Source organism: Loxodonta africana, chromosome 19 (genome assembly GCF_030014295.1).
Source record: "Loxodonta africana isolate mLoxAfr1 chromosome 19, mLoxAfr1.hap2, whole genome shotgun sequence".
Lineage (NCBI taxonomy): Eukaryota > Metazoa > Chordata > Mammalia > Proboscidea > Elephantidae > Loxodonta > Loxodonta africana.
In genome coordinates this window covers 17414408-17435697 of record NC_087360.1, presented here as the reverse complement: position 1 = coordinate 17435697, position 21290 = coordinate 17414408, and the positions used below count along the sequence as shown (strand labels likewise).

Genomic DNA, 21290 nt, shown 5'->3' with positions numbered 1-21290 from the left:
ACGGTATTTCTGGGAAAGGGTTACTCAGCGCTAGGCCTGAGCACCGGCCACGTGCTGACGAGGCCCCCACTGGGTAGGATGATGACAGAGGGAGGGAGGCTGGGGCTTGATGGCATGTCACACTGCACAGATGACGCCAGGCTCGGTACAGACACAGTGGTGACAAGGGGAGGCGGCAGGGGTACACGGTGATGGCTGGAGATGGGATGCAGGCTCAGTCTCACCTCAAAGGCAGGAGGGGTGTACAACTAAAGCTGTTGATACGGGAACTGAGAAAGGCCACTAGATCAGAAACCAAAGGAGCCAGATAGTAAAAAGCCCTGAGGAAGCAAACTGCAGCCAGGAGAGAAGAAAGAAGAACAGGACGGTGAGCCGGGGCAGCCGGGGACCAGCAGTCCGTGGCGGCACCTCTGCCAGCTTCACGGGCTGGGCGGTGGGACCCAGGGCAGTGGGACCTCAGCGGGACAGGCACTGCTAACCTGCCTGTGGTAAAGCTGCCAAGTGGCTTTTCACCTGTCTGGTTCCGTTTTCTTGGGGAGAAACATTACTGGTCACACTCATATCCTGCAACTGTATACCTCATCCACATCCACACAAGGCCAGTCCCAGTCCCAGCCCTGAGAAGCGCTGCAGGACCCTGAGCACAGCAGTGCTACAGTGCCTTGCAGTGCTCTTGGGAAAGAGAAGTTGGCCTTTGAGAAGGGCAGGGCAGCAGCTGCCAGCGCCTGAGAGCTGCTGAACTGCATCCAGCTGCGAACTCTCATCCATCACACGGGCCTTCCTGGGCCCTCCACGTTAACAGCTGTTTCTTTCTAATTTAAACAGAGCAGAGAATGCCAGCGGCAGAGGGAGGCCCCAGTGCCACATCTGGAGGCCACGCCAGCCCCAGCTCAGTAGTCTGGGGCTTGCTGCTCTTGAAAGCATCAACATTCTTCTCCAGACACAGGAATGTGAGCTGTAGATTTCGGCAGGTGAAGACTGGGGTCACTGCTCACCAGTCCCATGGGACCCTCCAGTAACAACCTCTCCACACTGCCTGAGGCTCAGAGACCCCACTGGAGCCTTGCCTTCTCTCCCCGGGGCTGTGGGCTCTCGTTTACCTGCCAAGCCTCAAGCTGCTGCGAGAGGTTCAGTTTCTGCTGAATGGCATCCAGCAGCTGGCTGTTCAGAGCCATCATATCCATCCTGCACTTGGTGAGTTCCAGCTCCACAGCATTCTTCCTGAAAACAGACAAGCCAGGGTAAGCATGGAGACCCTGTCCCAGAGGATCTGCAGTCCACAGTAGGGGGGGACAGGCCCTGACCCCCAACTCCTAACAAGCCCCTGGTAACTGTAACAGTAACTGATGTTACTTGTAGAAAGTCTGCAACCTGCTTTCACTACACATCCTCCCAATTTTTATAACTAAACTGTAGGTGAAGGGATTATATGTTAGCTCCACCTCACAGATGCAGAAAGAGAGGTTCAGTGTGGTTAAAAGAGAAAGATACCTAAGTCAGGACTGGAATCCAGAGGAGACCAAAGGCCTCACACAGCACAAAGGAGCTACTAATCCTTCCCCCAAGCAAATATGTCAGTCCCCACTGGAATGGAGGGTTTGTCCTCCTGCTATAGGGAGGGATTCCTTTTGACCAGCAATTCCCCTATTAAGGGGTTTGCCTTAAAGATACAGAAGTGTGCAAAGGCAGTCACACATGGCGATCCCCATAGCTTAGCCAATCATCATATGCAACACTTAGGGAACTAAAAAAAAAAAAAAAAAAAACAGTAAATTATGGGATGGCACGCCATCACCAGTGAGAACCAGGACACTGACTATTTACTGACAATGGAGAAATGTTCACGACGTATTGTTGAGCGGAGAAAAGCACCCAACACAAGAACTAGTACGATATCAGTTTTGCACGGTATTTGAAAGACATACACAAAAATGTCGCACTGGTATCTCTGGGTAAGGATCCCCGACGGGGAGCCCCTCCCACACACACGGTTGCATTTTCACGTTTTGTACGTGTTACACGTATCACTCCGTTCATATTCCCCAACATTCCTGACTCTTAGTTTTCAATGCAAAAAATGAGTTTTTTTTGGGGGGGGGAGCGTGGGATAAAGTGGGAGGGACTTGGATGGCCCCTATAGAGGCTGCACTGGTTGCCCGGTTGCCAAAGCGTCTGGTAGCCCTTGCCCTCATCTACCGCTACCGCGCTTGTTAGAAAAAAGCTCACAAAAATGTCCTCGTTGCACAGGCCCAGCGACCAACGCGCCCTCTCGCCCCTGCACGGGCGAGGACAGCTAGAGGACCCGTCTGCGGAGGCCTCGGGCACGCCAACTGCACTAGCAAAAGCGCAGCCGGAAGCAGGAGCAGGCGGGCCCCATTAGTAAAGCGCTCAGGCCACCACCGTGACCAGCACTGTGACTAGCACATCCTCTCTGGCCTCATGACCACGGAGTCATCAGTCACCCACCTGCACCCCGCCCCCCTCTTTCCGGAGCAAGCGCTCAGCCAGCGCCCAGCGCCCGCGTCCGCCCCGGCCGCACTGCGCTGCGGTCTGCGGCGTAGGACCTGGCCCCTCCAATGAGCGTCGGGGTCTCAGGCGCCGCAGGCCGCCTCCGTCACGCCCGCTGCTATTGGCTGGCGGCAAACAGCAGCCCTCGCCGCGCGGTACCGGTTGCCATGGACGCCCATCCCGGCCGCCCCCGCGGCCAATGGACGTCAGAACAGTCTCCCTGGCGCCTCGCGGCGGCTGCAGCCTCAAACACTTCCGGGCGTCTCCCGGCAGGTGGCGCCACGAGCAGCCTGGAGCCCCGGAAATGTGCTGACTAACGCCCGGGAGAGAGGGGCCAGCGGGACCAGAGGGGCGAGGTCCAGCAGCGGCCCGGCCTCGGCGCTGGGGGCCCTCCTTCCTTCTCGGGAGCCCCCGGAGACGGGGCCCGCCTTGCCCACCTCCGTACCCTGGCTTCGGATTGCACCCTCGGGATCGTTCGCTCACTAAGCATCTTGGTCCTTGTCATTCATGAGAAATCCCAGACAGGGAGAGCTAAGCTACGGAAGCTGCTGATCCCTGCGTTAATCACGTTTTAAGACAGGAATATTTCTAAGTGCTAGCAGAATCCCTTACTTAACTGGAACCACGAGTAATCGTCTCCTTTTTGTTTTTGTGAGGCAGATTACTAGTCCCACGTTTTTGCTTTTAGTGAAGGTCTTTCACCTGCAAGAGAGAATTATGCGACTTTTTAAGGTACACCTTAAGGTTCCTGCAGCCCAGTGTAGGCTAGGAAGCTATGTTTCTTGGGGGATTCTCAGCCCTGACTGCCCATTAGAATCTGGGATGTGGGTAGATGGGGAGGCTTTTAAGGAGCAGCCCCAACCCCAGAGATTCAGATTGAGTTGTTCTGGGCAAGTCCAGAATGATTTTAATGTGCAGCCAGGATTAAGAACCTGAGATGATGGAGAGGAAAGTGTATTGTAAAATCTGAAGTCCTGTGCAAATGTGGGTGTGGCTCCCCCTTAAATGACTGCTCAAGTCTGTTGTCTCAATTACCGTACACCAAGTTTCATTTGTAAGGAGCAGAAAAAGAACCATTCTGGAGTGATCTGACACCCCAGCCCTCTTCCCACAGGGCCTGCCCTATGCTACTGGGGTCCAGGAAGAGCAGGGGCCTCATTCCAGAGTTCCGCCTACCGGGAGCATCCTTCCGGGGATGAGAATTTGCAGATCGGATCAGCTAGTGTCAAGGGCAAGCGTTACGAGGCTTCATGTAGGTTTGGTGGCTTCGTCCCTCACCCTGGCGGCAGAGATAGGTTCCATTTTCTTGAGGGGGACCGGACAACTTATTCCTTCTCTCCTGCACCCCACCACTCTCTCTGGTTGTATCTCCCACCTCGTGTGCTGATGCCAGAGTATGGTCAGATCTTGACCCTCAGCCCTAGGCTTGGGTGTTGAGGAGAATCCTGACTTGCTGGGCCCAGCTCAGCCCACCAGACATGTTTGCATGGGGGCTGGGGCCTGGGGCACGAACCCTCCACACCCCACCCCAGCAGGCAATGGGTGCCTGGTTCGTTTCCTCAGCTGTCATCCCTTTTCCTCTGAGGGTTCAGGGGAAGGTCTAGGACATGATTTGGGATTCCTGCTGGTCCCTGCCAGTATGGCAGCCTCAAATCTTAATCTCTGTTCTGCTTTCCTAGCTGATCGTAGGTGACCAGCCAGCCTGTACTTCTAACTTTATTCTGCTTTTTATTCCCAATGGGCTTCCATAATAATAATAAAAATAAATAAAAAAAAAATAATAATAGTGCCTTAATTTTACCATTTTATTACATAACTGTAGCAAACCATACCACTCGTTGTTATTTGTGAAGGTATGTGCCCCCTTTTCTCCCGCCCCTCAGATTGCACTGCTATTCAAGTATTCGCTAATTATATATAACATATTTTATATATTATAAACATATTTATATAAAAATAAAATTGGAAAGCTCTCTAAAATATATGAAGTGAAAAAAAGCAAGGCATAGAGAGTATCATCCCAGTGATGTTAAAAAAGAACAAGAACTATGTTGCATATAAGGGGCTCTGGTGGTGTGAATGGTTTTTGCACTTGGCCGCTACCTGAAAGGTGGTTGGTTTGAACCCCACCCAGCAGCTCCGCAGGAGAAAGATCTGGAGATCCACTCCTGTAAAAATTACAGCCAAGAAAACTCTATAGGCAGTTCTACTCAGGCACATGGGCTCACTGTGAGTCGAAATGGACTCTAGGGCACCCAACCACAACAATATTGCATAGCCTCCTGCGTATGCACAGGAAAAAAATCTGTAAAACGCACACACCCAACTTTCAAGAGTGGTGTCCGTCTGCGGAGAAGAATGCGACTGGGGGCGAGGCGGGTAGTAGGCAGCCTCTAGCTTTTTACACTTGTAATTGTGCAGGATTTAAAATGTTTTTCAACTGAGGTATACTCACATGTTACTTGTGTAATTAAAAATAGAACCAAACGAGGGATCTCACTTACTTAGCGATGGCCTCATCCCGGTCCCTGATGGCCTTCTGAAGCTGCTCCTCTGGATCCTTGTCCTCTGATGTCACTCTGAGTCGGTCTCTCTCCTCTTTCAGTGCAGTCATCTCCACACTCAGCAGCGTCACCTAACGGGAGCCCAAGGAGAATGAGTGGGATGCTATCACTGCTGCTGGGAAAAAGGAACCAGAGAACCCCAGCAGGCACCGGGTAGCTCCTATGCCTGAAGCCTCTGAGTTTCAGGAAGTCTCTCCTGAACAAAGGATGCCCCACGCTAGGCCTGAACGCAGTGGCAAGGGGACAACGGGGGAACACAGCCCTGGACCTGCAGGTGCGAGGCCAGAGCCCCTTTGTCTCCAGCACACTACACCACCTCCTTCATTTCAAGGCACTCCCTGGTAACTAAGGACGGATGGCCATAAATGCCTCAGTGCTCTGGCTATGGGCTCAAGTTTTGTTTCCAGCCACCATCCACTCAACATGGAGAGCTGCTATCAACATGGTCCCAAGTGGCCCTGGCTTCCGTCACTCAGCTCTCTGACAGCTCTTGGCGCAGCCTGGCTCCCTTTCCTTCTTCATTCACCTCCCCAGGTCAAAGCCACGTGGGATTTAGATACCTAATGATGTTATCATCTTTCACTTCAACTCTGTTGCCTTTTCTGTGATCTGTGCTTTAGTGACTGGCACCACAGCCGACTCAGGTTCTCGTGCCAAACCTGGAGTCATCCTTTGGTGATCAGGTGCCCTTCCTAGTGGCTCTCTCCGTGACCAGGCTTATCCCTTCCCACTGCACAGTAACCTTTGTACCAGGAGCTCAGTGATGACAGGGACTGTGTTGGATCCATCTCTGTAATCTGACCGTCTGCAGTGCTTAATCCCAACACTTGTGCAGAGGACATCTGTCATTTATTGGCTACTCGTCATCCAAACTCCCTTCCTATTCTGGGCCATTCCTGGTTGTATGAGCAGGGCATGGCCCTCCTAATGGAAGCCAAAGGAGGGAAGACATTTCCTTTCCCAGGCAGCCTGGGCATAGGCAAGTGACCCAGACTTGCCAGTCACATCTCAAGGGAGTAAACCAAAGCCACAGGCCAGGAGAAAATTACCTACAGGGGTCACAGATTGTTTCTGGCTTCTTCCTATTTTTGGAGCCCAGTTCTCCAGCCTTCCTGTTAATTCTGGGAGCTACCTGAACGAACTCCACTACGTTCTCTTCCTGCTTAAGTTAAGCAGAGCAAGTTCCTGTTGCCTGCCATGAGAAACCCTGCCCAGAGAAGACCAAAAGGGCAACACTTGCCCAAAAGCAAAGGTGAGAAGGCAGAAAGGGACAGGAAACCTGGACAAATGGACACGGGGAACCCATGGTGTAAAGGGAAAGGGGGAGAGTACTGACATATTGTGGGGACTGCAACCAATGTCGCAAAAACAATTTGTAAATAAATTTATGAACGAGAAACTAAAATTGCACTGTAAATTTTCACCTCAAACGCAATAAAAAATAAAAAACCCTGCCCGGCAGAGCTTTCGGTAAGGATCCATTGAATGACTGGAAGGGTTGGAGCCCCTTCTTCTCAGCTGGTAAGTTCAGACATGAGTCAGGCTGTCCGGCCCTGACGTCTTGTTAAATATCACGTATAGTGTGACATTTTTCCAGCAGGGAGGATCCATCTACACAGGTCTGCCTCCCTCCCACAGGGCACAGACGCCATCTTTCAGTCCACTCCTCTGCTCTTCAAGTCCCAGCTCTAATCCAGGACTTCCAACCAGTTCATTCCAATTCAGACCCCTGCAGAGAATTTGCATTTCCACGTCAGATATACCGAATCAGAATCTATATTTTAACAAGATCCCCAGGTGATTCTTATATATAACAAATTTTGAGACCCACTGCTCTACTAGTGGTTCTCAAAACTGGTTCCTGACAAGCAGTATTAGCATCAAATGGGAGCTTGTTAGACTTGCAAATTCTCAGCAGGGGTTTGAACCTGAATGAACTGGTTTGAAGCCCTGGTCTAATCATCTTTAGATAGAACGGTATGGAGCACAGGCTCAGGACTAAGGCTGAAAATCAAGCTTCCTGGAAACACTTCAGATTCTCCCCAAACTGAAACAGCAGAGTTGCCAGGCCCTGAGGAGCAGCCATCTCCAGGAGTTCAGAGGATACCCCAAAACTGGGGTAAGAACTAAGCGTCAGCAGGGGTGGTGTCTGCATATCCATCCAGCCCCGAAGCAGACAAGGCCCAGGTGAAAAGGCTGCCTCAGCCTGTTTACTGTAGGTTCTGCTGCCTGGGAAGACCCAGAAAGCACCTGGTGGAGACAGACAGCCCGCCTCAGACCAAATGCCCCTGACACGGCCTCAGGGCAGCCGAGGGCCAGCCAGGTGTTCTGCCAGCTGAGAAAGGAACAGGTGAGACTACATGCTAGGCAGGAAATGCCAACATTTAATATGCTCCAGATAAAACTGCAGAAGAACTTTTTACTTTGGCCTCGTAAAGGTAAGGCTTACCAGCCATCTGCCTCAGCAGAAGTGACGAGGGACTTAATCTTTCTTAAACCTTTCATAAAAAGTAGGAATAAAAATAACTATTCTCCTTCCTCAGATTGTTGTAATCAAATGAGATAAATAGTGGCAAGGGCCTAGGCCAGTGCCTGCCCGATGGTTGTCTGCTCCACTCCTCCTCCCTCTGTCTGTGCGGGACTTACTCTTGAGGATCGGTCTGGCTTGTCTATACATCGATTTAGGGTTACTTCCACCCCAAATCCACTTCTCGCAAATAAAGTGGGTGTCCCCACAGTTAAACAGCATTGAAGAAAACATCCTGAATATAACCTAACATCCTGAGTATATCCTCTCTCCTTCAACAATTATTTGAGTGCCCACTCTAGGCAACGTCCTATGCTCATTGCTTTAGTAGACAAAGACAAATGAGACCTGAGCTTGTCCTCAGGCATCTAGGGTTTAATTGGGAAGATGAAATGTGAATGAGGGTAACTATGGCAAAGCAGAGCCGGGGCTACTCCATGAGGGATGAAACCAAGAGGGCTTCAAGGAGGAAGTGACACCTGATGGGGCACTTGAAGGATGATGGGGTTGAGCTATGTGCAGCTGGGACGAAGGGTTTTCCGGGCAGAGAGATGAGCTGGATACAAGGCCCAGGTGTGGAAAAGCACGGGTAAGTGTGCCATCCCCTTTTACAGCCTTTGTTCACTGCTAACACAAAGGAGGTGAGGTGGGAAATGAGAGGACAGAAGGCTGGCTGGCGAGAATGCAACCAGACTGTTGTGGTGGCCACGAAGGCCAGAGGCTTCTTTTTATTGATTAATGGGAAGCCAGCCCAGAACCAGAGCTTCTAATGTGCATTCCTAACAAGTTCCCAGGAAGTTATACAAAAGAATCACCTGGGGATAGTGTTAAAATTTAGATTTTGATTCAGCATACATGGACCGGAAATGCAAATTCTCAGCAGGGGTTCAGACTGGAACGATTCGGTTTGAAGCCGTGCCCAGAACTTACTGGAAGTGCATACTGTTTTCAAGTTATGCTTCAGGAGGATCAATCCAAACCATTTGGAGGGCTGGTGGACTGGGGGAAGACAGGTGAGTTAGGAAGTGATTACCACATCCCCATGTGAAAGAATGCAGGCAAGAACTGGGGCAGTGGCTAGGAGAACAATGGAGGAAAGAGAACATGCTGAGATTTTATAGAGAAGGAGCCATCAGGGTTGTACTAGTGCAGGCCTTGACCACTCCCAGTATCAGTTCTCCTGTGCTTTCGATTCCCTTTCTGGAGTATCTGGCGTGCATGCTAGTCAAGCATAAAGGATTCAAACACCACAGCCAGGACTTTCTCACTGAGCTTCTTAAACCAGGTTCACTGGCCTTAAAAATGGCTGAGGAAATTCACAGGTAAATGGCTTTTTCATTTTGCTACAGACGAATCACTCAGAGATCTGCCCTGCCTCAGTGGCAGCTGCTCTATACCCAGCCCTCGCCAGACAAGGTGAGCAGGGGTCTGGAGAGCTGTGGGGAATGGAGGGAGGGGAGCCCCTTGCCACTGACGTGGAGGGTGTGGGGGGCCCTACAGAGGGCAGGAGCTGGAGACTTGCGCGCTAATTCAGCAAGAGAACGATGCTGGGCCGGCCTTCAGGTGTGGCTATGGCTTTTGCCTCAGACATCTAATTATCAGTTTAATTGAACCTAGGCTCTCTTTTAACAAATCTGAGTAGGCTTCTGAGGGGGCTAGTTTTGTCGCCTCCCAGGCCCTACACCTTTTACCTCTGGCCTAGTTTCCTAGTTTCCAGGAGAGAAAAGGACCCACTCAGGTAGGAAGGAGCTGGGCTCCGAGGCTGGATCCTTGGATGAGGCTTGTCTCAATTCCATCTCCCCCAGGTCTAGGAGCTGTTTGCTGGAACCTGGCTCCACCTAACCTTGTCTAGGTTCTGTCCCTCTAAAAGGGTACAAAGATGGTTCTGACTTCTTCCCGATACTGAGAGTTTCTGGGGTGTAGGGGCCCTGTCATGTCCACCTTGTGCCTCTCAGGTCTAGCACAGTGTCAGGCACACAGTGGGTGCTCAATCAATGCTGCAGGAAGAACTTGATGCCTGCTGTGATGGCTGCCATTTCCACCATCATTCTGGACCTCAATCTGCACCCTGCCCACTGCCTCGGGGTGTCAGTGTTGCTCTGTCGGGCTGCATTGGCTAAGATGTTTTCAGCTTGGACTGAGTATTTGGGGAGAGATGACCCGAGAGAGAAGCCCAGCTCTATGGCCCCTGTGGGTCCTGAGTGCATCCATCTCCTTGATGAGCTACCTGGAAGGGAATCCACGGCTGGCCTAAACCAGTTATTGGCTGAATTTTTAAGGATACTTTCCTGGTGGGGATGGCTTCCTAGATAGTTCCACACCAGACTCTCAGCAACCTACGCTTTGCTTCTGTTTCTGAATGAAATAGTGTCCTCTGGTGAGCTTTCAGTTTTATAGGCCTGAGAAACAAAAAACAAACGGAAAACACCAGCCAATATCAAAGAGCTGATGAGCAGAGTACCCCTCAGGAATGTAAATGGGCTTTAAAATTAGCAACATTTTTATTAATCCAAGGACGTGTAGATTCAATCTTCACTTGCGTTTTATTCTTCCCATTTGGGAGATTTGTCCTTGAGTCAGAACCACACCATGGCCAATACCACCTGAGGTATCAGATTGTAGGACTAAGACTGTCTCTGGCTGCCTTACTCCACTCCCAGGGCTTTGCCAAGATCAAACCCTAGCTTTAAACACATTTCTGTGTCCTCGTTATCTGCTCCCTCACAGAGAGAGGACAGTCATGTTTGTGGGTGAGTCTTTTCCTGTTTTCCAAGAGGATAATACTAGGGAGACTAATGGGTATGATCCAAAGAAATAAAAAGACAGCAGTTTATTTCTAGAAAAGTCTCTTAAATTTAAGTAATGGTGACTGAAGTAATAGCCTGGCTTAAGTCCCATCTCAGAAATCTTGTGTAGCAGGAAGGGATGAACAGCCTTGGACAGGAAAACAAAGGGGCAGGCTGGGTGGGGGCAGGGTTTAGAGGGTATGTGTGTGGTGTCCCTCACAGTAGTAAGGGACTAAACATGACCCTAGTCAAAAGGAAGAACCTTCATATAACCCTAGAATAGATTCCAGGACCTCCTTTCTGGGTAGGGCTGCTCCTTAGCTCTTTACATCTTCTCAGATCAGAATACAGACATCCTTCTCCAGTGTTCTCAAGCGATGCAATCCTGACCAACAGGGAGGGAACACAGGAGCAGCAGGGAGTTCTAAAGGTGAAAAGCAGGCCAACAGAGATGGTGGCATTTATAAAAAGGGAGCAGTCCTGCAGAGATCGATTGTTCCTTGGTTTGCAAACTTCCCTGCTCAGCAGCTGCTGGAAGAAACATCCCTAAGTGTTTTGGGAGCTGTGGCTCCTTCAGCGTCAGCATCCACTGACTGACTTGGCTCTGTGGAAGGTAATGTGTCACTGGAGGAGACAAGGACTGGCTTTTCGTATCTCTGCCAATTGTACTTTGGGCTAAGCCAGAGGACTGGTTTCCTCTTTTGAAGACACCCAGCTCACCTCAACTTCAGGTCACAGTTCCCTGAGGGTTGTCAGAGGAAAGCCACTTCTCAAATTCAATTCACCAGGGCCCCAGGAGAGCCCACAGACGCGTGCGCATTCCCTGCCCTGGGCTGAAGATGCGGGTGCTCACCTGACTGTGGAGTTGCTGCAGCTCTTCTAGGCTTTGCCTCAGTTTACCCCTCTCTCCCTCCATGAGTTCCCTTAGGGCTCTTGAGTCCTCACTGGTCTGCCTTATCTGTTCTTCTAAGGAGTCATCATCAATTCTCCGGGAGCTCTGACAGCAAGAGAATGTGACCCAGCCAGCCAGAGAGATGATGAGGGTACGGGGGACCAGTGGGGAGAGGAGGAGAGGTGGAGGGGAGAGAAATGGCAAAATGAGCAGGAGAAAGATAATGGGGGAAATGGTACACAGGGAGGGGAGAGAGACAAAGGGGGGAAGAAAGAAGGTTAGGGGAGAAAGAGTCTCTTGCTCAATATCAATTTGCAAACAACAGCTAGATATTTTCCATTTTCTTGCTTTTTTAGACATTTATTCTTGTTTCAGGGCTCATGGAAGGGGAATGGTCTGTATGCAGTGAGCCACACGCCCAGTCTGACCACTCCCTTTCCCCACAAAGACTGGCCTCCATGGACTCCGGCAATACGTTCCACAGATCAACACAGCATGCTCAGGTAGGAACAACATCCTATCATCTTACCTCACCTCATACGGGTAGAAAGACACAACTATTCTGTAGGAAGACGAAACCTGAAGAGACGTAATAGCCTGACAGCTGGGAGTGGATGGAGTAAATGGCGCACAAGCCTGTTGTGAAGCTGCAGGGCATGTCACTCTGCCCAGATGCCCACTTGAACTGCCCATTCCTTCTCAGGAGGGGCCTCATCAGGAATTCTACAAGGCCCTTGCAGTTGAGCTCAGCTTTCTGTAACTCACTTACATTCTTTGGCCAAAGCTTCCCATCTTTACATTGACCTGTTCATAGCCACACCCTATCACCAGGACCAGTGGCCTATGAAGAGTAACCTGTAGTTTTTAACCTGGATACAAGTTCCTATAGTCAAAGCTTCTAAGGAAATCTCTTGGCCTTGAAGCCCCCATTGCTTGGACAAACTCTAAGGAGAAAGGACTCCAATATGCATCCCAGTAGCTGCAGGAAGAGGGTCTTGGAGTCTTCCATTCCTCAGCACCTACACCCCTGTCTGATCACCAGTATTCAGTGATTCCTGTACTTATTTTATAAGGCTCCAATTCCAGGGTTAGCCTTACCTCCTGTTCTTGGTTTCAGTCTACCCCTAGCCAGATCCTGGGGCGTAAGAACTTCAGGCTGGCTTCTTACCGTGGGCTCCATGCCGTCCACAATGCTCTGTATCAGTCTTTTGAGCTCGTTGAGGGCAGTGCGCAAGCTGCCGGCTGGCACGTCCTTAGCGGACGAGGTTTCCGAAGACTCGTCCATTGAGGAGTCTGTGGAGACGGCTGAGTCAGCACTGTCGTTTCCTCGAAGGTGTGAGCAGAGATAGCGAACCTGGCAGTAGGCTTCCCAGAGCTGCAGTCTCAGCTGTTACGGAAAGAAATAACTCTTGACTGTGGGTTCCAGTGAAGACCGCCAACTGGTCACCTTTTTCAAGTATCTAAACCCAAGACACCAGTTCTGGGAAAAAGGTTTTTTGTTTTAAATCACCTGTCCCAAGAAACACCGATACTTGTTTTGGGCCCAGTATGTCTATATATGTCTATAAAGACTCCCAATTCTTATTTTCCCTGCTCTGGCCCCTCCCACCCACCATATAAGCATTTCTTAATATAAGCACAGTCACTTTTGTGGGAATCAGAAAATGATTAGGGGAATAAATAGTTGTGGGTAGCATGAAAAGAAACCAAGTGGATAGAAAGGATGGATCATAAATGTTCTAGAACTTTGTCAGTACAAGAAGCATGAGGCCAATCATTAGTCAACAAGTATTTCCTAAAGGGCACTGGGTGGCATGTGGCTGTGCCTTTGACATTCTATCCTCTGGCAATTCTGTTCTTAAAGCCTTAACGGACAGCGTGATGAAAATGGAGGGCCAGGAGCATGCTTCCTCAGGGCCTGCTTTAAGACAGCTCTGGCCAGCAGCCTAGGGCTTGCCCAGGTGTAGGCCACAGGTCCTTGCCAGGCTGGCAGCTGAAATAATAGGCACTAACAATATGGAGGGCTGCTGGGCTCTTGAGTCCAGGTCCCTGCCCGGGAATCCCCAGGTGATCTCCCACGCTGAGGAGTGATGGGTGTCGGCACCTGCTCCCTCTCCTGCTCCAGTTCCTCGGCCTCCATGCTCTGCTCTATCTCTGACAGGAGGGAGGTGCTGGTGGCCGCAGAGCTCTGCAAACTCCGCTCCTCAGTGAGTTCTTCCACCTTCACCTGCAGCTGCCGGCAGGAGAGCCGCACCTCCTGGAGCTCCAGCTGGCTTTGATGCAGCTTTCAACGAGATGGAAACAGTAGTCAGGTATGCCAAACACAAACACATAAAACTGCCCTGAACCGATCGTAAGTCTAGATCCAACCACCAACTTACAGAAGAATACAGAGGAACTTTAGACTCCATCAGGGGGTGTAGTCAGCAAAATCCAGGTTGTGGGAAGCTCTACAGGACAAACAACTCAGTTTCTTCACAAATTGCGAGGGAAAAAAAGAAAAAAGGGGGAACTGGTGGTGAAGTGGTTAAGCACTCGGCTGTAACTAAAAGGTCAGCAGTTTGAACCTACCAGTTGCTATGGGAGAAAGACGTGGCTGTCTGCTTCCATAGAGACTTACAGCCTTGGAAACCCTGTGGGGCAGTTTTACTGTGTTCTATAGGGTTGCCATGAGTCAGAATTGACTCAATGGCAGCAGATTTTTATTGATTAAAAGAGAACTAAAAGAAGTATCAATAAGCTTGACGTGTGGGCCTACTTTAATTTGTATCTTGATTCAAACAAAAATGAAAAATTCATGACATATTACAACTAAACCCTTTGGACCCTGGGTATTTGATAGTATTAATGAAATAATGTTCATTTTGTAGGTATAATAGTATTATAGTGATTATGTTTTAAGTCCTTACCTTTTTTAGCTATTTTTTATGTACAGACGGACCAATAATAATTCTGGGATAACTCCAAAATGATGAGAGAGGAGGAGGAAGTGGTTGTGATGTAGATGGGGCAGGGCCAGCCATGGATTGATGGATGCCAGTACTATGCAATGCAGCACATGGGTTTCACTACACTATTTGATTTTTGAGTTTGTCTGAACTCTTAATAATAAAAATTAAGCACACGCATGCAAATACACAGTGAGATACCATTAGACTCTCATCAGAATGGCTGAAGTAAATGAATGCTGATAATACTGAGTGTTAGTAAGGATGTGGAAATACCAAGACTCTCAATGCTCATGGGAGTATAAAATGTACAACTGCTTTGGAAAACTCAGTAGTATCTAATAAAGTTAAATATACATCCATCCTAAAACTCGTTGCCTTCAAGTTGATTCCGACTCACAGCGACCCTATAGGACAGAGTAGAACTGCCCTATAGGGTTTCCAAGTTCTGTTATCTTTATGGAAGCAGACTGCCGCATCTTTTTCCTGAGGAGTGGCTGGTGGGTTCGATCCACTGACCTTTTGGTTAGCAGTCGAGTGCTTAACCACTGTGCCACCAGGGCTCCTTTTCTTAGGTGTAGACCCAACAAAAATGACTGCATGTGTGCACAAAAGCATAAAGTGAATGTCCATAGCAGCATTATTCATAGTAGTCGCACGGGAAACAATCCAAATGCCAATAGACACTGAATGGAGAAGTGAACTGTGGCATGTTCGCACGTGGCAATACTACACACAATGAAAATGAACGTACTGCCACTACATGCCACAAGCTGGGATGATTTTCACAGGCATAATGCTGACCAAAAACCAGACCGAAAAAGATTTGTATATGCCTGCATGTATAGGAAGTCCCCCTTTTCCCTGAGACAGAAAAGAAGAAAGTCGGAACAGAGGCTTGCCTTTGAGGAAGTGGCCAGGTACTGCCCGGGAGGCCAAGTGTCTGCGTGCTGCTAATGTTCTGTATCTTGCTCTGAGTGGTGGTTGCCCTGGAGCATGTATCTGTGAAAATTCATTGGGCTGTCCACTTCAGATTTGTGTGGTTTACATATATTTTATGAAAAAAATTAAGAGGCAAAAAGGTAGTTTAGAAAGGAGCTGGGGCTGGGGTTTGATCAACACCTGGGTGGTAACACCAAGAGTTTCCAAACCCAAGGGGAGAGCAGTGTCTTCCCACTTTCTGGGTAAAGACAAGGCCCAGGTGGGGAGCTGTGTCATGCCTCAGTGTAAAGATAAGGCCCAGGATGGGAGCAGCCTTAGGCATCACCTGGTCACTCTCCCTCCCTTCCCAGATCAGGTAGTTGAGCTGCAGGTGAAAAGCAGCTTTGCCCCAACCATGGTGAAGCAGAGCTGGACTCATGACTCCCAACTCAGTGCTCTTTTCACTTCTCCACCCACTTTGTCACAGAGAAGGGGATGTTAACCTATTCTAAAGATCTCAGGAGGGGAAGTTCCACAGTTTCAGTTCCAACTCTCGTGTCTTTACCTTGTTTAGTCTAAGTCCTTCATTCTGCACATTAGGCTATTTGTTCTATCTCAGTCCTATCTGAAGACTGGCAAGAGCTAATTACGTAGAGATACTCCTTTTCAAAAGCTTGCATCCTGCAAGCTGAATATTACATACATTACACACCCTTTAGACTTTTCCCATCGACCGTCTTTCTTGATTTTTAAATGATCTCAAAAGTTTTCTCATAATCCAACATTCTAGAGCTGGCAGGGCTGTAGGGATAAGCTCGTCCAATCATCTCGGGTTCCTGATGATAAAACTGAGGTCCAGACAAGGGGGTGACACCAGTGGTGGAGAGGAGACAGCAGCCCAGGGATCACGACCTACAGCCAGGTCAGCTCCCCCCTCACAGCCTCTGCTTCACCCTCTCTGCACTGTCTATGGCCCCTTCAGTGTGCCATTGACAACAGGGCACCCCTACCAGGTGAGGCTATCGGTACTGAATGCAGGGGGCCTTGGCGCAGCTGCTGGATACCAGGCTATTTGTGCACCCATTACTCCACCTGCTTTTAACGCACAGTCCCTAATTGTGAAAATCTCAATCAGTTTGCCAACCACTGTGCTACAACCACGCAATACACCTGCACATGAGCCCTACTTCCCAACCTCGTATTTGCGGGCTGCCCAATCCCTTTTAAACAATATTAGAAAATTGGATTGTGGGGAGACTTCCTGAGATTTAAATTTAGCCATTTTATTTTTTATAAAATGGTATTTCTGGGGCCATCCCTGTTCCATTAATAAGAGTGGATACTGCATTGGTCTTTTCTAGATGCTTGGCCAAGTGGACTTTGGGGTGCCTGCAGAGATTCAGAGACTGCGGGGTGGCTGGCAGTTCCTCAGAGCTTTGCAGTTCTCATAAATGGAGCAAGCTGCCTGGCAGGGCTTTTAGCCAATCCTTTAGGCGCCCTGGAAGCCTCACCTTTGTCAGTCGGTAACAGGACACGGTTGACAAATGGCCCCAGTGAGCTGGATGAGCCCTAACTAGTAAGGGCTTGAAGCCTGGCTGCTCAGAGTGAAAAAGGTATTGGCAAGCCTGCTCTGCATGGTTCTCATGGATCAGCAGTACCTGCTGGTCCAGTGGGAACTCCTCCAGCCCCAGTTCTGAGGAAATCCAGAAAGAAGAAATCAGAGGTTTAAAAAAAAAGACATTCCTCGGAAGCATTTGGCACAATTACAAACAGCGTATTAAATTGGCAAAATGCTTTACGATTATTTTCCAGACAACTCCACATACATCTCAGCAGGAGAAGTTCAGCTCAGACAAGCACAAGTTCTTATGCACTGGGCAAAATTAGTTCAATTACTCATGCACACACAAAGGTGCTTAATTAATCGTTACAGCAAGAGAAGAAAAGAGCAGGCCAGGTCTATACTCGCTGGTCATTAACTGATTTACCAAGTGGACAGGCATATGCAGAAAACCAAACCAGAGGAGACTCTAGTGAGTATAAGAAGCCCCTAAAATAAGAAATATTATCCTTTATAGAACAAAGATGACACTAAATACGTTTATACATACAGACAAGGATGACATCAAATGCCTTGTGTCTGAGTAAGTATGTTCAGCTTAAGAATTCAAATACTCAGGCCTGTAAAGTCGACAGAAGCAGGGCACTCTCCTCATTTTACATTTGAGGGATCTGAGTCTGAGCTAGGTGAGAACTCCAGGTAACCTGCTTCCTGCGTCACCCCACAGTGAGTTGGGCCTGTGCTCTTGGCTGATGAGATCCACCCACTCGCCAGGGCTGGCTCCTGTATACATACTAAGATGTCCAGCTGGACTAGACCACTGTTAAGTGGCTCTTAGAGGGACAAAGTCTATTTTCTTCACTAGGTATTAAGTGTTTAGCAAAATGCTTGAGACATACTGGGTGCTCAATAAATAATAATTTTTATCCCTATTCTTGGAGTGAAAACAGAGTTGGATTTGATTAGTGCTTTGCGAAATCTATTTTTTTTTTACAGAACTCTTTTTTCAAACTAAGTCTTATCCAGAACTCCAAATTGTACAGTGAAATAGACACACGGGGAGTGTCACTGGCTGCGGCAGGGGAGGCAGGCCTGTTGCCTTGCCTGCTTAGCCTTCCTCTCACCCTTTGTCTGAGGAAAAGGGTTTAAAACCAGGGGAGTCTACACATTCTAAGGCCACCAGCTCTACATTTTACAAGTCTGATTTGGGGCCATTCAGATACCACTCCAGGAGTCTCTGGGTAGCGCAAACACTTAACTGTCAACTACTAACTGAAAAGTTGGCAGTGCAGACCCACTCGGAAGTACCTTGGAAGAAAGTCCTGGTGATCTGCTTCCCAAAGATCAGATCCCTGAAAACTCTGTGGAGTGCAGTTCTAATCTACCCACATAAGGTCACCACAAGTCAGAACTGACAGCAATAGGTTTGGTTTAATTATTACTTGAGTGAGCTGAAATTTTTATTTCTGCTATCAGTACAGGCCATTTTAACAACAGAAAGCTTTCTGGAGGACACGGGTAATTAGTAGCAGCCTAAGAAAGGTTCCACATGAACAGAAGGACAAGAATTACAAATGGTTGGGAAACTATCTCCAATGGGTAAATACATAGAGACCAAGGTTTATTTGTGGTTACTAGAGGCAGGGAAACCCTGGTGTAGTGGTTAAGTGCTACAGCTGCTAACCAAAGGGTCAGCAGTTCGAATCCACCAGGTGCTCCTCGGAAACTCTATGGGGCAGTTCTGTTCTGTCCTATAGGGTGGCTATGAGTTGGAGTCGACTTGATGGTACTGGGTTTGGTTTTGGTTTTACCAGAGGCAGGTGGGCGGGGGAGGGGAGAACTGTTGCTCAGAGGAAACTGAGTTTCTGTTAAGGGAGATGAAAAACATTGGAATTGGAGAGTGGTGATGGCTGCACACATGACAAAGGAAATCAATGTCACTGAACTGTGCACGTAACAATGGTTGGAATGGCAAATGTTTTGTTATACAATTTACCACAATAAAAAATACTGAAAAAGAAAAAAACGAAAGAACTTCTTCCCACTGGGAAAGCTGCTGTGAAGCGTTAGTCAGCACCATTTGCTAGTCAACCTTTTCCAAGGTCCTACTCTATGGTAAGTTCCAGGCTGAAGGTACAAGAAGCATGGGGGGAGAAGAGCTGATAATTGGCCTTCAAAGAGGTTAATCACTCAGATGGCATCCATGAAAAGTGATCTTAGCCTGAGATGCTGTTTCCTTATCCCACTCTCAGCTTTTCTGAACAGCCTACATCTGAGCTCAGTGGGAGACTTCTGTGGCCTGGTCTTTGGGCAGGGACCCGCCTGGTACACACTGCTGCCACCTCCGCATTAATGACGCCCTTCCAATCCAGTCCCCTCCCTGGCATTCTCAGCGCATGCCCACAGGGAAGCGATGCACTGCTGGCTGCTGGCCTAAGATGCTCCTAGGCTGGCCCAGGAGAGCTTTCTTGGTTGCAGATGTGTGGGGAGGCTGAGAGTGTTTTTATCTTTTTGTTTGGGGGTGTTATTTTTTAAGTGTGAGCTTGGGGATTCAGTGGAGGCCTGGTGGCAGTTCTCAGATAAGTACAAATAATGGTCATAAAGCAATTTCCTTTAGGAAGAGAAAAGAGAGGCTAATTAGACTCACAAAGGGGTCAGCCTGTGCCTTTCCTGGCAACTACCAGAGGCAGGCTACGTGGCTTGCTGTGATCAGTGGGCAGTTTCTTGGTTCTGTTCTGTGCCAGTCAACTAAATCCACCCGCCCAGGAGACCAGCAGCAAAGAGCATTGTGAGCCAAGCACAGAAAGTCGAAGGCTCCCTCTGAGACCCTCTGGCAGATTTCACAAACGCTTTGAGGCCGGCATGACACTCCCGGTGTTCCAGCCATGTTAATAGCCCAGAAAGAACGCGGTGAAACTGCTCCAGAGGCCAGTGGTTCAGAACAAATTGGTGGGATGACCTGTGGGTAGAGATGCACCTGTCCCCAGGAGAGCCAGGAGTGAGTGCCTGCGGGGAATTACAACAGGGGCCATGGAGACCTCAGCATAACTCACTCCCGACCGCGGGGGTGGTCCTTTCAACTCTGGCTACACAGCTGAGCTTCTTTGATGCAGCCCACTTCTCTGCCCCATACCTGTAGGTCTTTGTCATGGCTTTGCCTCTCCAGGATCAGCACCCGGTCCTGCAGCTCCTCCACGGTCCCCTGGAGCAGGTCATTTTCCTCCAAGGTGGCACTGAGGCGATGCTCCAGCTCCCGTTTCCTATCTGACAGCATCTTGATCTGAAAGGGCGGAGAGCCACAGGGGTGGTGTGGGGTTACACCTGGGCTGACCAGTGGAAGGGAGGGACTAGCCCCAAAACACAAAGGCGTGAGCGCTGTCCAGAGGCTCTGTGCCCCATCTCAGAGAAAACAGCTGTGCAATCCTATGCTGAAGAGAAAACTCCTCCCCTCTAGAAACCTGTCTGGGAAGAGGTGGGAGTTAGCTTTAGGGAAGCTGGAATGTCAGATGCCAGGCAGAGGAAGGGAAGGTTAGTGTTCTGGAAATTCCAGAGATAAGATAGAAGGGCCCCACCTTGCCTGCCCTCAGCTTTACCCCAAGCCCTCCATTTGTGTGTGTGTGGTAGGGAGTGAAACCTAGCCTGCTTACTACTACTCTTTCTCCAGTCATGAGCACAAGAAAACACCCAAGAAACTCTCTGCAGCCACTGTACTGTATAGGGCTCCCTTCTCTCCCTTCCCACTGCTGGCCTGTCTGGCTCTGGAGGTCACAGCTCAGCCCTGGTGCCCCGGGTCAATGGAGGGTACAGACAACAAAGCAGTGCCTGTATGAGCCTGTGTCCTGGGAAGGACTAGGACAGTGACACAGGGAATAACTGATTTTACCAAGTGTCTTTTGCTGAGCAAGTAATTTGTGAATAGAAGCACGTTCTCTCCTTTTACTAAACAGGATGGTACACTGAGTATCTAGCCAGCCTCAAGATAGGTAACTCTTCTTTTAGGAAAGTCTGTCCAGACTCTTCAGGGTCAGCAAGAAAACAGAGGGAAAGAAGAAAGATGCCAAGCCTTCTCTGGCCTTCGGAGTTTTGCAGAGTGAGGCACTTAGCCAGTCTTAGCCAAGGATTCACCCAAAGAACACTGCTCACTGCTCAGGCTACAGAGAGCCTTTACAAGTCTGCTACTGCTTTCTGGAAAGGTGCCTGACTTTCTGATTCCTACTGGCATCAGGGGGAACATTTGGAGTCCTGCAGGTCCCCTGGCTCCTCCCATTTATCACTTGCCTGCTGGAATGATTTCTCAACCAGCTTCTGATTGTAAATGTTTTCCTAACACGGTTGAGATGCTTTCCAGGCTCTCTGATCTAGCCTGGATTACAATTTCTTAAGGGCTTGACTTGGTTAAGTTCTGGAGACCAGCTCAGAACTTTTCCAGGGGAGACTTTGAAATGAATGTCTAGCTCGTCCCAGCTCCTCTGAGCTCCGTCTACCTTCCCCTCTGCATTTTGGCTGTTCTCACATGCATTAGAATTGTGTTCAGAGGGCACAGATCTTCCCTGGCCACCAATCAATCAGATAGGATGCTGTCC

At 49.2% G+C, this 21290-nt stretch overlaps 1 protein-coding gene across 3 annotated transcripts in view; it reads right to left on the bottom strand.

Annotated features, from left to right (window-relative positions):
- The window catches only part of BICDL1 (BICD family like cargo adaptor 1), an 81950-nt gene that overhangs the window by 3393 nt on the left and 57267 nt on the right, over positions 1-21290 (bottom strand). The window contains exons 4-10 of one of the 3 annotated variants that reach the window (XR_010318588.1): positions 19841-19987; positions 13382-13561; positions 12446-12664; positions 11239-11382; positions 5013-5143; positions 3126-3210; positions 1114-1221 (exon numbers count right to left, since the gene is read on the bottom strand). Coding sequence is in view for 2 of the 3 variants with exons in the window: in XM_064272273.1 (XP_064128343.1) it covers positions 1101-1221; positions 5013-5143; positions 11239-11382; positions 12446-12664; positions 13382-13561; positions 19841-19987 (942 nt within the window). In the remaining variant the exon portion in view is untranslated. Of the gene's footprint in view, positions 1-1100; positions 1222-3125; positions 3211-5012; positions 5144-11238; positions 11383-12445; positions 12665-13381; positions 13562-19840; positions 19988-21290 lie in introns of those variants that run through there. The other 2 variants (XM_064272273.1, XM_003419263.4) reach the window with 2 other exon arrangements.